Source organism: Geotrypetes seraphini, chromosome 14 (genome assembly GCF_902459505.1).
Source record: "Geotrypetes seraphini chromosome 14, aGeoSer1.1, whole genome shotgun sequence".
NCBI classification, from domain to species: domain Eukaryota; kingdom Metazoa; phylum Chordata; class Amphibia; order Gymnophiona; family Dermophiidae; genus Geotrypetes; species Geotrypetes seraphini.
In genome coordinates this window covers 32,940,549-32,956,237 of record NC_047097.1, presented here as the reverse complement: position 1 = coordinate 32,956,237, position 15,689 = coordinate 32,940,549, and the positions used below count along the sequence as shown (strand labels likewise).

Genomic DNA, 15,689 nt, shown 5'->3' with positions numbered 1-15,689 from the left:
TCCACCTGCTGGTCATAATGATATATATACCCACTTGTAAGATTAACCTCTATGCTAAAGAATGCTCAGCTAGCCCATTGGGGTGGCCGTCTTTATTTTCAGGGCTTGGGATTGTGCATTTCTTGTCTAGTTCCAAGATGGACCCTCCGCAGCTTACTTAGAGCAAGTCTAAGTCATCTAAGGGTGACTCTATGCCCCAGGGCCCAGATGCCTTCTCGGATTTCATTAAATTTTTGTGGTCCGAGTTTCAATCAAGGGATCCGCCTGCTGGAGGTTCATCTCTTACCCCTATGGCATCGCACAGTGCAGGCATTTCTACAGGGATGGTTAACAAGGCTAAGAAACTTATAATGCCTCTGTATCACTCCATGGTGCAATCTCATCTTGAGTATTGTGTTCAATTCTGGTCGCCTTATCTCAAGCAAGATAAAGCGGCATTAGAAAAGGTTCAAAGAAAAGCGACCAAGATGATAAAGGGGATGGAACGCCTCTCAATGAGGAAAGATTAAAAAGGTTATGGCTTTTCAGCATGGAAAGAGGTGGCTGAAGGGAGATATAATTAAAGTCTACAAAATCCTGAATGGTATAAAACGGATACAAGTGTATCTAGTTTTACTGCGTCAAAAATTACAAAAAGACTAGGGGACATTCAAAGTTACAGGGAAAAACTTTTAAAGCCAATAGGATGAAATAGTTTTTCACTCAGACTAGTTAAGCTCTGGAATGAATTGCTAGAGGATGGGGTAAGAGCAGTTAACGTAGCTGGTTTAAAGAAAAGTTTGGACAATTTCCTGGAGAATAAGTCCATAGTCTGTTATTGAGGCATACATGGGGGAAGCCACTGTGTGCTCTGGATTGGTAGCATGGAATGTTGCTACTCTGGGTTTTTGCCAAGTACTAACTAGTGAACTGGATGGGCTACTGGGCTTGATGGACCATTGGTCTGACCCAGTAAGGCTAGTCTCATGGGGAGTGTGTGGCACAGTGGTTAAAGCTACAGCCTCACTACCCTGAGGTTGTGGGTTCAAACCCATGTTGCTCCTTGTGACTCTGGGCAAGGCATTAATCTCCCCATTGCCCCAGGTACATTAGACAGATTGTGACCCCACAGGGACAGATAGGGAAAAATGCTCAAGTACCTAAATACATTAATGTAAACAGTTTTGAGCTACCTGGGGAGAATGGTATAGAAAATTGAACAAATAAATAAATTATTCTATTCTGTATATAAATAATGTTAAGCAGTTACCTTCCATATAATTTTTTTTAATTTTACAATTAAATCAACATATTAATTAATCAACTAATTAATAAAAAAATGAGCTGCTGCTAAACCCAACAAATTAGCAGCAGCTCATTTTGTGTCTACTTATTGTTTGAGGGATGACTGATTTGTGGTGGGTTCAGTTCCAGAAAGCAATCAACAGGACCAAGTTGTAAAAACCTGTAACCCACTACTTAGCAGAAAAGATGACACTACATTGTGATTCTAAGTCCTTTCCAATATTCAGAGCAGAAATTCACTGCACTGTCCAAGAGACACAAGAAAAGTCCATCTTACCAAGAATATTTACAGTTATGTTCACACAGGATCAACCCAATGTCCACAAGAACAGGATGAGGGAATCATGTTTACTGTGGTCCCTAAACTAATTTAATCATAAAAGAAACAAGTTTTACTTCTGCTGTACTGTAGCGCCAACTGCAAAATATAAAGTGGAAACTGTACAAAAAAGTCCGAGTCAGCCAAGCAGTGTAGTAGTTAGTTCTCAGTACATCAGGTGGTCTTTCGTTTTTTAACGGATGGCCTCTCAAACACATCACGTACACCTGCTGCTTTCTGTTTGAAGAACTTGGTGTTCTGAGCGCTTTCCTGTCCCCAGGCAGAATCAAAGGAGGTTGTGTCCTGATCCACCAGGTGTGTATATTTTGTCCTGCCAGAACGTCCAAAATTTTTGACCTACAAAAGAGAAGGAAAGAAAAACCATTGAAGAAAATGTCTCTAGGCTTCAGAAAGGGAACATTACCACTGGAACGATATGAAGATTTTAGTTGAATATCAAGAAGCTTACATGATAGCAGCAAGTTGTACCAGCTAAAATTAATCTAAAGAATTCTAGAGCTTTTACAACTGTTAGCACGGATGACAGAGACTACGTTTACTTTTTTTTCTAGGCACACAGAAAAAGCGCTATGCAAACTTCTCCACAACAGTGATCTGAGGTAGACTCTCCCCTTCCAGTCCTAGACTTGGAAAGGGGAAGGAAGGGTCAATGGACAAACATCCTTGGTTCTGAATACTTTAGACCAGGGGTGTCCAACTTTTTGGCTTCCCTGGGCCGCATTGGCTGAAAAAAATGTTTCTGGGGCCGCACAAACGCTGCAGCAAGACAGAGGAGGGAGCCGGCAAGACGGTAAATACCCGGGGGCAGCAGAGGAAAACACTGCATTGTCCTTGATTGGGGCCGCACAAAATATTTCACGGGGCCACAGGTTAGATATCCCTGCTTATCATCATTAGGAGGATGCGAATCATCTAAAATATGGCTGTGCGTCTAATTTTCAGTCTAATAAAATCAGAACACATACCACCATACTATCCAAAATTGCATTGGTTTCTGGTAGAGGCAAGAATAATTTTTTACTTGGCCTGTATTTGTTATAAAACATATGATCTTATACCAAGTTTATTTATTAAAAAATTTGTATACCACATATGATTATGCGGTTTACATATCACATACATAAAATCTAGTTTCCCTACGATTTCCACGGTGTCAGGTCAAAAGCACGCTGGGACAAAGGCGCGCCCAGACAATTGAGCGCAGCGCGCGCCGCTCTAAATTACTGATTTTAGTGCTCTGACGGGGGGGCGTGGGGGGTTGTAACCCCCCACATTTTACTGAAAACTTCACTTTTTCCCTGTTTTTAGGGAAAAAGTTCAGTTTACAGCAAAATGTGGAGGGTTACAACCCCCCACACCCCCCAGAATGCCGGCGCGATGTCTATTAAGTAAACTGGGGGGGGGGGTTCCCCAACAAAACCCCCCCGTCGGAGCCCCTAAAAACTGTAATTTAGAGCGGTGCGGCGGCGCACACTTTTGTCTTTCGCGCCGTTGTCTATGAACCTATTTCCACATATAGCATAGACATGACTGGACAACATCATAAGCATCTCCCCAATATAAAATGTCAGTATATCGAGTCAATACAAATGTCACCAATTAAGGAAACAAAAAGGCATCAGATCAAATGATCAATTCCAAAGTAGATGATAAAATCAATTCACATTTGCATGCAAAGCAAGTCAAATTCCAACAATTCAGAGAAATAAACAGGCTTTAAATCATACATTACTGTCAGGAAAATCTGAAGATGATATTTTCAGATGGGATTTTAAACTAGTAGGACACAGATGTTCTTTATGAAACACAACATTTTTTCCCCTCAATAAAAGATTTCTTAATAGAACCCTATCCTTTCAGGCAGGACTTTGGAACAAATGTTTTAATGGTTTGATTTTAAATTCTTCTAACCAGGCCTTTAGATCGTTAACCAGCTTGGCTAACTAAAGAGGTGAAGGATGCAGTAAGGGATAAGAGGACCTCTTTTAAAAAATGGAAACGTGAACACAAAACGGAGGCCTGGAACAGGCACAAGGTCGACCAGAAGAAGTGTCACAAGGCAGTAAGAGATGCCAAAAAAAGCCTATGAGGAAAAGATAGCGCAAGAAGCCAAAAACTTCAAGCCCTTTTTTTAGATACATAAAAGGGAAAAAACCAGCTAAGGAGGCAGTGGGCCCTCTCGACCAAGGAAGAAAAGGGTGCATCAAGGAAGACAAACAGATTGCGGATAGGCTAAACTCATTCTTTGCGTCTGTCTTTACCAAGGAGGACACTGCATCAATGCCAGAAACAGGGAGAGTATTCAAGGGAGAAAATGAGGATAGCCTCACCACAGTAAATGTGGATTTGAACATGATATATTATCAGATCGACAGATTGAGAAGTGATAAATCCCCTGGACCAGATGGAATTCACCCAAGAGTGCTAAAGGAGCTTAAGATAGAAATCGGAGAACTATTACAATCCCTAGCTAACTTGTCAATTAAAACCGGGCAAATACCAGACGACTGGAGGATAGCGAATGTCATCTCAATCTTCAAAAAGGGATCGAGAGGAGAACCGGGCAACTATAGACCTGTGAGTCTTATGTCGGTTCCTGGGAAGATGATTGAAGCACTAATAAAGGATAGCATAGAGCAACACCTGGAAAATCACGACCTGATGAGAGCTAGCCAACACGGCTTTAGGAAAGGGAAGTCATGTTTGACTAATTTACTTCAATTTTTCGAGGAGGTGAACAAACAAATTGATAGCGGTGAACCGGTGGATATAATATACTTGGACTTCCAGAAAGCGTTTGATAAGGTTCCCCACGCAAGGCTTCTGAAGAAACTACAAAGCCATGGAATAGAAGGAGATATACTAAGATGGATAGGCAAATGGTTAGAAAACAGATTGCAGAGGGTGGGCATAAATGGGAAGTTCTCGGACTGGGAAGAGGTAACGAGCGGTGTACCCCAGGGATCGGTTCTTGGGCCCATCTTGTTCAATATCTTCATAAACGACCCAGAAGATGAAACAACAAGTAATTTAATCAAGTTTGCGGACGACACAAAAGGACAGAGAAGAACTTCAGAGAGATTTGAACCAGCTAGAGAAATGGGCAGAAAAGTGGCAGATGAAGTTTAACATAGAAAAATGCAAAGTGATACACCTGGGTAAGAAAAACAAGGAACATGAATATAAAATGTTAGGTATGACACTGGGCAAGACCGAACAAGAAAGGGACCTGGGGGTACTGATAGACAGGACCCTGAAGCCGTCGGCTCAATGCACAGCGGCAGCAAAGAAAGCAAATAGAATGTTGGGCATGATAAAGAAGGGAATCACAAGTAGATCGGCGGACATCATAATGCCGCTTTACAGAGCAATGGTCAGACCACACTTGGAGTGCTGTGTTCAACACTGGTCTCCCTACCTAAAGAAGGATATAACCCTACTGGAGAGGGTGCAAAGGTGAGCCACGAAGCTAGTAAAAGGTATCGAGAATTTGAGCTACAAAGAACGCCTCAGAAAAGGAGAAATTAGGTTCTTACCTGCTAATTTACTTTCTTTTAGCTTCTCCAGACCAGTAGAGGTTAACTTTACGAATGGGTATATATCTAATCATGACCAGCAGGTGGAGACTGAAAACAAAACTTTGGGACAGTATATCCTAGCCCCTCCTCTCTATTTCCCTCAGTCTGCCGAATAGCCAAGCAGAACCAAGAACTGGAAAACAACAGAGAGAAAAAACAATACTCCGAAAGGAGTAACAAATAACATACCCAAAATGCTGTTGGAAAATGCAGAGGAGAAATTCCCGAAGGAAGAATGTCCCCACAGCTCGCCAGCTAAGCCAGCCGAGCCACAGCCGCTGTTCTTCACTTCTCCCCGGCCCTAGAAAAATACTAGAACCCGCAGCAAAAACCAAAAACTGCCCGCGCAACAGCCCCAACAACAACAACAACAGACAGGGTGGGGACCTCTACTGGTCTGGAGAAGCTAAAAGAAAGTAAATTAGCAGGTAAGAACCTAATTTCTCCTTCTTTAGCACTCTCCAGACCAGTAGAGGTTAACTTTACGAATGGGACGTACCAAAGCAGTCCCTCTCACGGGCGGGACCCCCGAAGGGCCGATACCAGTACACGCTCACCGAACACCGCGTCCCGACGCGCCTGCACATCAACCCGATAATGACGAACAAAGGAATGCAAGGAGGACCAAACCGCAGCCTTACAAATATCCACTGGAGGCATGAGCGACGACTCAGCCCAAGAAGCCGCCTGACCCCGAGTGGAATGAGCCTTGAGAAACTCCGGAACAGGCTGCTGTTTCAGAAGATAAGCGGAAGCAATCGTCTCCTTGATCCAGCGCGCAATAGTAGCCTTAGAAGCGCCAGCTCCCCGACGAGGACCCGCCAGGAGGACAAAGAGATGATCGGACTTCCGGAATTCCTGGGTCCGCTGCACATAAGAGCGAAGGACCCGACCGACATCCAACTTGCGCAGCTGCCGTTGCTCAGAAGAGCCCTCCCGACCACCCAAGACCGGGAGAACCACCGATTGATTGACATGAAAAGGAGAAACAACCTTCGGCAGAAAGGAAGGAACAGGCCGCAAGACGACCCGCTCCCTAGAAAACTCCAAGAAGGGAGCCCTACAAGAGAAAGCCTGCAGCTCAGAAACACGCCTAGCAGAAGTAATGGCCACCAAAAAGACCGCCTTCAAAGTAAGGTCCTTCAAAGAACAGACGTCCAAAGGCTCGAAAGGCGGACGCACCAAAACAGAGAGAACCAGATTAAGATCCCAAGAGGGAACCGAGGGCCGTAGGGGAGGCCTAAGCAACTTGGCCGCCCGCAAAAACCGAATCACATCAGGAAGAGCCGAAAAACGCTGACCTGACACCAACCCTCGAAAAGCCGACAGGGCCGCAAGATGAACCCGGAGAGAAGACCAAGCCAGGCCTCTATCCAGGCCATCCTGCAAGAACTCCAGAATGTTAGGCAGAGAAGCGCGAAAAGAGGTCACTCCCCGCGCCCGACACCATTCCTCAAAGAGACGCCAAACCCGCACATAAGCCCGAGAGGTAGAAAGCCTCCGGGACCCCAACAGTGTAGAGATCACCTTGTCTGAATATCCCTTCTTGCTAAGGCGACCCCTTTCAAGAGCCACGCCGTAAGACAGAAGGGAGACGGGTCGAACATGGGAATGGGACCCTGCATCAGAAGGTCGTCCGAGAGAGGCAGAGGAAGAGGATCCGCTACCAGGTGCCTCACCAGATCCGCATACCACGGACGGCGAGGCCAATCCGGCGCCACCAGCACCACCAAACCCGGATGGTGAACAATGCGAAGAAGCACCCTGCCCACCAGCGGCCAAGGAGGGAACACATACAACAGCCCCTCCATTGGCCACTGCTGGACCAGAGCATCCAGACCCTCGGCCAGACCGTCCCTGCGACGACTGAAGAAGCGGGGCACTTTGGCGTTGCCACCCGTGGCCATCAGGTCCATCAGGGGCTGCCCCCAAGCCTGCACTATCAACTGAAACGCCTTGGCGCCGAGACACCACTCTCCTGGATCTAGGAAGTGACGACTGAGGAAGTCTGCCTGAACATTTTCTACCCTGGCTATATGAGAGGCCGAGAGGTCCAGCAGATGGGATTCCGCCCAAACCATGAGCAGAGCCGCCTCCTGCGCCACCTGAGTGCTCTTGGTGCCCCCCTGACGATTGACATAAGCCACCGCCGTGGCATTGTCCGACAGCACTCTGACCGACTTGCCCAGCAACAGGGAGTGGAAAGCCAACAGCGCCAGACGGACCGCTCTGGTCTCCAACACGTTGATCGACCAGGCGGCCTCCTCCGCGGACCAGGTGCCCTGAGCTGAGTGACCCAAACACTGAGCCCCCCAACCCAGGAGACTCGCATCCGTCAGGAGCACCGTCCACTGCGGGAGATCCAGACCCACCCCCTGAACTAGGTGAGAGGTCTGGAGCCACCAACGCAGACTGCAGCGCGCCAAGCCTCGCAGGGGAACCGGAACATCCATCCCGTGCCTCTGGGGAGACCACCTCCGGAGCAGAGCATACTGGAGAGGACGCATGTGGGCCCGCGCCCACCTCACCACGTCCAGGGACGCCGCCATCTACCCCAAGACCTGGAGGAAATCTCGCGCCCGAGGACACCGGGACGCCAAAAGCAGGCGAATCTGAGATTGCAATTTGCTCACCCGGCCCTCTGGGAGGAAGACCTTCCCCAAGGAGGTGTCGAACAGCACCCCTAGGTACTCCAGACGCTGAGCCGGGACCAACCGACTCTTGGAAAGGTTGACCACCCAGCCCAGCGACCGGAGAAACTCCACCACCTGAGCAGTAACCCGGGAGCTTTCCTGCAACGACTTTGCCCGAATTAACCAGTCGTCCAGGTAGGGGTGTACCAGGATACCCTCTGACCGCAAGGCTGCCGCGACGACCACCATCACCTTGGTGAACGTCCGAGGAGCCGTGGCCAGCCCAAAGGGAAGCGCACAGAACTGAAAGTGCCGACCCAAGATCGCAAAGCGCAGGAAACGCTGATGAGAGGCCCGAATGGGAACATGCAAGTAGGCCTCCGTCAGATCGAGAGAAGTGAGAAACTCCCCCGGCTGAACCGCCAGAATGACCGACCGCAGAGTTTCCATACGGAAAAAGGGAATCTTGAGAGCCCTGTTGACCCCTTTTAAATCGAGGATGGGCCGAAAAGTCCCCTCCTTTTTGGGCACCACAAAGTAAATGGAGTACCTGCCCGTGCCCCACTCCGGAGGGGGCACCGGAACAACTGCCCTGAGATCTAGCAAGCGCTGAAGGGTCTGGCGAAAAGCCTGCGTCTTCCCCGGAGTCTGACACGGAGAAGCGAGGAAAAAATCCGGCAGAGAGCGGGCGAACTCCAGGGCATAACCGTCCCGCACCACCTCCAGGACCCACTGATCGGACGTGATCTCGGCCCATTTGGGGAAAAATTCGCGCAGCCGAGCCCCCACCGGAACCAAAGGGGGCGCCGGCAAGGCGTCATTGTGCAGGACGGGAAGCGGGGGAACCGGCGGAGGGATTCCCTGCCCCCCGACGGGCCCCCCGAAAGGGCTGCATGCGCTGGAAGAACCGACCCCGGGAAAATCCCGGAGACTGGAAAGAAGCAGCCCCACGCCCAGGGCGATACTTGCGAAAATCCCGCAAACGCCCCCGGGCCGCACCCCCCCGAGACGCCGGGCGGGCACGGTCCTCCGGCAGACGGGGAACTTTCGAGTCCGACAGAGTCTGAATCAACTTATCCAAGTCCTCTCCAAACAAAAACGACCCCCGAAAGGGAAATTTAGTAAGCTTAGCTTTGGACGCAGCATCCGCCGCCCAAGCGCGCAGCCACAACACACGCCTTGCGGCCACGCCAAAAGCCATAGACTTAGCCGATATCCGCACCAAGTCATATAGAGCATCTGAGAGGAATGAGGCCACCATCTCAATCTTCGCAACCTCCTGATCCACCAGAGACCAGTCGTCAGACTCTCGATCCAAGACCCGCTCCGCCCACCGAAACACGGCGCGAGCGACCAGTCCCCCACAAATAGCCGCCTGGACCCCAAAGGCAGAGACCTGAAAATTTTGCTTAAGGATGCTCTCCAATTTGCGCTCCTCAGGGTCCCGCAAGGCAGAACCGCCCTCAACAGGCACGGTATGCCGCTTGGAAATTGCCGAGACCACCGCATCCACGACTGGCGAAGCTAACGTAGCCCGATCCCCTTCAGGAATGGGATACAGGCGAGCCATGCTGCGCGCCAGCCGAAACGGCGCCTCCGGCATTTTCCACTGCTCCAGAATAATATCCCGAATATCCTGATGCATAGGAAAAGAGCGGGAAACGGAACGGATCCCCCGTAACAGGGGGTCCCCCACACGCGGAGTCTCCGGCGGCGCGTCCTCAAAACGCAAAACCGTAGAAACCTGTTGAATAAGGTCAGGCAGCTCATCTTTCTGAAAAAGGCGCACCACGGACGCCTCGTCACTGGAGAACGGGAAATCCGACAACCCGCCGCCAGCTTCCGTCCCCTCCAGAGAGTCCTGGAACTCCTCAGAAGGGTCCAGGTCCTCCTCCAGACCGACCCGTTCCTCCGACCACAAATTCTCGTCCCACGACACCCGCGGACGCTTGGACAAGGGAGGCGGCGGAGGGGACGTCACGCCAGACGAAAGAGGCAAAGCCGCAGGGAGCGCGGAGGAAAACCCACCCCCCGAAACCCCCTGGGCGCAACCGGGACCCCCAGCCGCCTGAAAATAGGCTCTGCATAAAGAAAAGAAAAATTCAGGAGAAAAACCCCCCGAGGGTCCCAAGGGACTCCCTGCCACAGCAGGGGACCCAGCAGAACCTTGCCCCTGCATAGTCAAAACAGGGGGAAGGTCACCTGAGGTGGAAGACAAAATGGAGGGGCCAGACAGAGAAGATGGCGGTTTTCCCGCCAAAAAAGCTCCCTCCATAGCCTGAAGCGGCTGAGAAACCTGAATAGTCTCAGCCGCTAAAGCAGGCAAGCCGGCATCAGCTGTCAAAAAATCAGCTGAGAGGGAATCCTTCGGGGAATCCCTCCGTGGGCGGTTATGGAAGACCGGGCTTCCCCACTGCTCCAAGCCGACTCACGAGGCACCATCGGCGGGGAGCTCTGGGCGCCTGCAGCCGCTGCCGACGGAGCTCCACCACCTCACCGACCCAAACCGCCGAGTTCAGGCCGGCCGCGAGTGCCTCGCGGCTGGACTAAAATTGTGGCCTACTCCCCCGGAGAAGGGCACAATTGCTCCATACGCGACCTAGCTATAAAAAAGTGCTGGTTACATGAAAAAATACAGTAAAATACAGTTTTCTTAAAGGGAAACAACCCTTCAGACCAGCACTACCTCAGGATTTTTTTTTTTTTTTTTTTTTTTACAGAACAGACTCCACAGGCTCTCGAAGCAATATGCCTTGCTTGATTTAGGGGGCAAGGGATACTGCTGAGGCTCCTCTAAAAAAATGTAGGGAGGTGGAGGAAGTGGGGGGAGGGACCCCGCTCGTGACCCGCCGGGTTTGACACCCCCGAGGTCGGACGGACCCCCAAACAGGGCCCGACCAAGCTCCGTCCGGCTAAAAACAGGGACAATAAACCCCCTAAACAAATTCCAACAGCCCTACCAAGGGAGATGGGTACAGATCACTCAACACCTGCTGGAGACTGAAAGAAGACTGAGGGAAATAGAGAGGAGGGGCTAGGATATACTGTCCCAAAGTTTTGTTTTCAGTCTCCACCTGCTGGTCATGATTAGATATATACCCATTCGTAAAGTTAACCTCTACTGGTCTGGAGAGTGCTAAAGAACTGGGATTGTTCACCCTCGAGAAGAGAAGACTGCGAGGAGACATGATAGACTTTTAAAATACTAAAAGGATTTGACAAAATAGAGCAAGAAACATCGTTATTCACATTGTCAAATGTGACTCGGACAAGAGGTCATGGACTGAAACTGAGGGGCACCAGGCCCAGGACAAATATTAGGAAGCTTTGTTTCGCACAACGAGTGGTGGACGCTTGGAATGCTCTCCCTGAGGAGGTCATGATGGAGACCAGCATTCTGGGATTCAAGAGCAAGTTGGATGCACACCTTCTTGCAAATCACATTGGGGGATACGAGTAAACAAGGTTTCTCAGCAGGGAACACCTGGCTTGGCCTCCGCGGGTGCGGGTCGCCGGACTGGATGGACCTAGAGTCTGATCCGGCGAAGCCATTTCTTATGTTCTTATTTCTTATGTTCTTATCTGTTTGATAAATATGTATAATCTACATAAGTTAATAATTTCTTAATGTTATATTTTATATATAATGTAGTGTTTTGTGGTGTAAATTCACTGTTTTTACAGTTCTTACATAAGAATTGCCTCTGCTGGGTCAGACCAGTGGTCCATCGTGCACAGCAGTCTGCTCCCGCGGTGGCCCTTAGGTCAAAGACCAGTGCCCTAATTGAGTCTAGCCTTACCTGCGTACGTTCTGGTTCGGCAGGAACTTGTCTAACTTTGTCTTGAATCCCTTGAGGGTGTTTTCCCCTATAACAGCCTATAAATAAATTTATTATTACTAACCCCAGTGACCCACCATACTGTGTCCCCAGCAAATCCCTAAGTTAAAGTTGAACCTGTGTCTCACAGTGTTTACTGTCAAATGGAACTTAGGGAAGATGGTTCACTGTACCTGCATGACTTTGGGAAGGATGGTCTTATTAAAGTGATCTTCCAGAGTTGGAGCACTGAAATCCCGTTTATACACATCTTCATCTTCATCCTAAACAAAAGAAACAACCTTCTCTTAATGATACCCTAAGAAAAACATAACCAACCTAAAAGAAGCAGAACCAACCACAGCTTATACCTTAATATGCATGTCATTGGGATCTTTAGGTAGTTCTTATTTTTCATTTTATCACATTTGAACTGTGCTCCCTGTCTGTTATTATTGTTGTATATCACTTTAATCATTTGTTTCAATTTGAAATCTTCAGCCCAGTGTATGGGAATGGCCCAAAAAGTGAACAGGATGCCAGGAATCATTAGAAAAGGAATGGTGTGACCTCATCTTAAGTCCTGCGTTCAATTCGGGTTGCCATATCGCTGAATTAGATAAAGTTTATAGAAGAGCAACAAGAATGATAAAGGGGATGGAACTCCTCTTGTATGAGAAAAGGCTAAAGAGTTAGGGCTCCTTCGCTTGGAAAAGGGATATAACTGAAGTCTACAAAATCTTGAAAACAAGTGATTTACTTTTCTTTTAATTAATGGAGTTCCTTTCTTTTAGGTTAATTTTTAAATTGTAAACCGCCCTGTTCTGTGTTCAGGAAGGGCAGCACATGAAATTTTTAAACCATTATTATCATTATCAATGAGAACCTGACAGCAGCACACCTCTGGAGAACAACCAGGAGACCAGAAGAGGGGTGATCACAACTAGTTCTGAACTATCCTTGTCAACAGTTCTCATAAAAATAGAATGGAATCCTTGTGGGAGGGGTGGTGGAGTGCGTATTGTGTTTTTTCTAACATTTTCTATGGTTATCTGGACCACTGTGAAGAAATGACATGCGTGATCTATTGTTTGTCGTGCTGGCTGGATTGTTTTGGTTCCTTGGCTGTCATTGCAATGAAACATTTAATAAAAATTACAAAGAAAATAGAAAAAAATACTGAATGTCCAAATTACTCCAATCAAGTACAATGGTTGACTACACCTAGTCAAAACAACATGCAATAGTAAATTCTATCACCCACTTAAGGCCAATAGTAAATATTAATTTCGGAGTGAGGCAATATCAATAACGCAGTCCAAACCTAAAGATTTGGACTGAGTAGTAAATTCTATTGACATAAAACATGTTTCACTAAAACAAAGAAAAAGATATAGACAAGCTAGGAATATTTCAAGGTATTATTTCATAGTCCCACATCAACCCATCAAGCAGCTTGACTGTTAGTCATGAGCCTTAGCTTTCACAAGCAAAAGACAGATGAGAGGAAGATGAAAAATAATGCAATACAGGTGAGAAGTATAGACAGTCCAGGCAAGGACTGTAGACTAAGGGAAAAGTAGGCCAAGCTTGTTCCAGCAGCAAAGAGTCTGAGGTTGCATATACCATAAAGAAAGCTCCTCGGTGGTAGTACTTCTGCAGGAACTTGTATTTGCCTTTCACAGCTTTGTTGGTGATTATCTTGCCATTTGCTCTGAGCTCAGCACGGCGCTCCTCCTCTGTCAAGTTACGCATACGGTCAATTTCTGCCTTCTCTTTCTCAATCCTGTCACAGAAAAAGTACATATGTGTGTCAGCCCAGCCTTCCATTGCTAGCTGTCAGCATTTAATGTTGGCCTAACCAATGTCAGCAAAGGCCTATGGGAGATTATATCAGTCATATCAGATCTTGGAGGATGTCAGCACAGATGGACCATCATCCTCAGAATGCCTAAATTACATCTAAATTATCAGTGCTTAAAAGTAACAAAAGACCTTGGCACGGCCCTGAGGTTCTGAAGATGTGCTAAGGTCTGCTGCTTAAGCTGGACAGTAGCCTTAGCTGGATGGTTCATCAGAAGCAATTGGAAATTAACAATAACTCCAATCTATGAGGGACAGTTTCTCTCTCTTTTCTTTCCCAGTCTCACACCCCATGCACCTTATTTAAACAGTTTATGAGTACTTAAAAACAATAGATTCTATTTTTAGAACAAGTCTCAAACATATAAATGTAAGAGGTTAAAATTCTTAATCTCTCTCTGGACCCTGGTTTAACCCCCACCCCCTTCTCTGCTCTTTCTCTCTCTCACACAGAAGCAGTCTCTAAATCCACTCTGTAATTGTAAAGCTTATTTCTATCTCTTTCTGTACATTTGTAACCCAGCATATGTTTGATGTATCTTTCTAAACACTGCCTTTCTGTAATATTAAGCCTATTTCTGAATACCGTATTTTCACGCATATAACGCGCGCGTTATACGCGTTTTTACCTACCGCGCATACCCCTCGCGCGTTATACGCGTGAGCGCGGTATACAAAAGTTTTTCTACATAGTTCCCACCCCGCCCGACGGCCGATTCACCCCCCCCAGCAGGACCGCTCGCACCCCCACCCCGAACGACCGCTCGCACGCGCTCCTACCCGCACCCGCAGCAAGAGGGAGCCCAAGCCCTCTTGCCCGGCCGACTCCCCGACAATATCGGGCCAGGAGGGAGCCCAAACCCTCCTGGCCACGGCGACCCCCTACCCCCACCCCGCACTACATTACGGGCAGGAGGGATCCCAGGCCCTCCTGCCCTCGATGCAAACCCCCTCCCTCCAACGACCGCCCCCCCCAAGAACCTCCGACCGCCCCCCCAGCCGACCCGCGACCCCCCTGGCCGACCCCCACGACACCCCCACCCCCCTTCCCCGTACCTTTGGTAGTTGGCCGGACAGACGGGAGCCAAACCCGCCTGTCCGGCAGGCAGCCAACGACGGAATGAGGCCGGATTGGCCCATCCGTCCCAAAGCTCCGCCTACTGGTGGGGCCTAAGGCGCGTGGGCCAATCAGAATAGGCCCTGGAGCCTTAGGTCCCACCTGGGGGCGCGGCCTGAGGCACATGGGCCCAACCCGACCATGTGCCTCAGGCCGCGCCCCCAGGTGGGACCTAAGGCTCCAGGGCCTATTCTGATTGGCCCACGCGCCTTAGGCCCCACCAGTAGGCGGAGCTTTGGGACGGATGGGCCAATCCGGCCTCATTCCGTCGTTGGCTGCCTGCCGGACAGGCGGGTTTGGCTCCCGTCTGTCCGGCCAACTACCAAAGGTACGGGGAAGGGGGGTGGGGGTGTCGTGGGGGTCGGCCAGGGGGGTCGCGGGTCGGCTGGGGGGGCGGTCGGAGGTTCTTGGGGGGGGGGCGGTCGTTGGAGGGAGGGGGGTTTGGGATCCCTCCTGCCCGTAATGTAGTGCGGGGTGGGGGTAGGGGGTCGCCGTGGCCAGGAGGGTTTGGGCTCCCTCCTGGCCCGATATTGTCGGGGAGTCGGCCGGGCAAGAGGGCTTGGGCTCCCTCTTGCTCCGATCGCGGGTGCGGGTGGGAGCGGTCGTTCGGGGTGGGGGTGCGAGCGGTCCTGCTGGGGGGGGTGAATCGGGCGTCGGGCGGGGTGGGAACTATGTAGAAAAACTTTTGTATCTCGTGGGCTCTTATTAGACTCTCTGCTGTGTCTTCCAGAAGGGAGGATATTTAGTGGGCAAGCCATAAGCTTCTAATAAAAGCATTTATGAGGGGGCGGTCGGAGGTTCTTGGGGGGGGGGGTTTGCGTTGAGGGCAGGAGGGCCTGGGATCCCTCCTGCCTGTAATGTAGTGCGGGGTGGGGGTAGGGGGTCGCCGTGGCCAGGAGGGTTTGGGCTCCCTTCTGGCCCGATATTGTCGGGGAGTCGGCGGTCCTTCGGGGTGGGGGTGCGAGTGGTCCTGCCGGGGGGGGGGGGCAGGGCAGGGCGGGTAAACGGAGAGTCGGGGAGGGCGAAAGGAGAGTCGGGGCGGGCGAAAGGACAGTC

At 49.7% G+C, this 15,689-nt stretch overlaps 1 protein-coding gene across 1 annotated transcript in view; it reads right to left on the bottom strand.

The window, feature by feature from the left end:
* Positions 1-1,618: 1,618 nt before the first annotated feature.
* Positions 1,619-15,689, bottom strand: part of MFAP1 (microfibril associated protein 1) — a 30,909-nt gene continuing 16,838 nt past the window's right edge. Inside the window, exons 7-9 of the mRNA XM_033920943.1 lie at positions 13,280-13,439; positions 11,848-11,937; positions 1,619-1,960 (exon numbers count right to left, since the gene is read on the bottom strand). Of these exons, the coding sequence (XP_033776834.1) occupies positions 1,778-1,960; positions 11,848-11,937; positions 13,280-13,439 (433 nt within the window). The 3' untranslated portion in view covers positions 1,619-1,777. The remainder of the gene's footprint in view (positions 1,961-11,847; positions 11,938-13,279; positions 13,440-15,689) is intronic.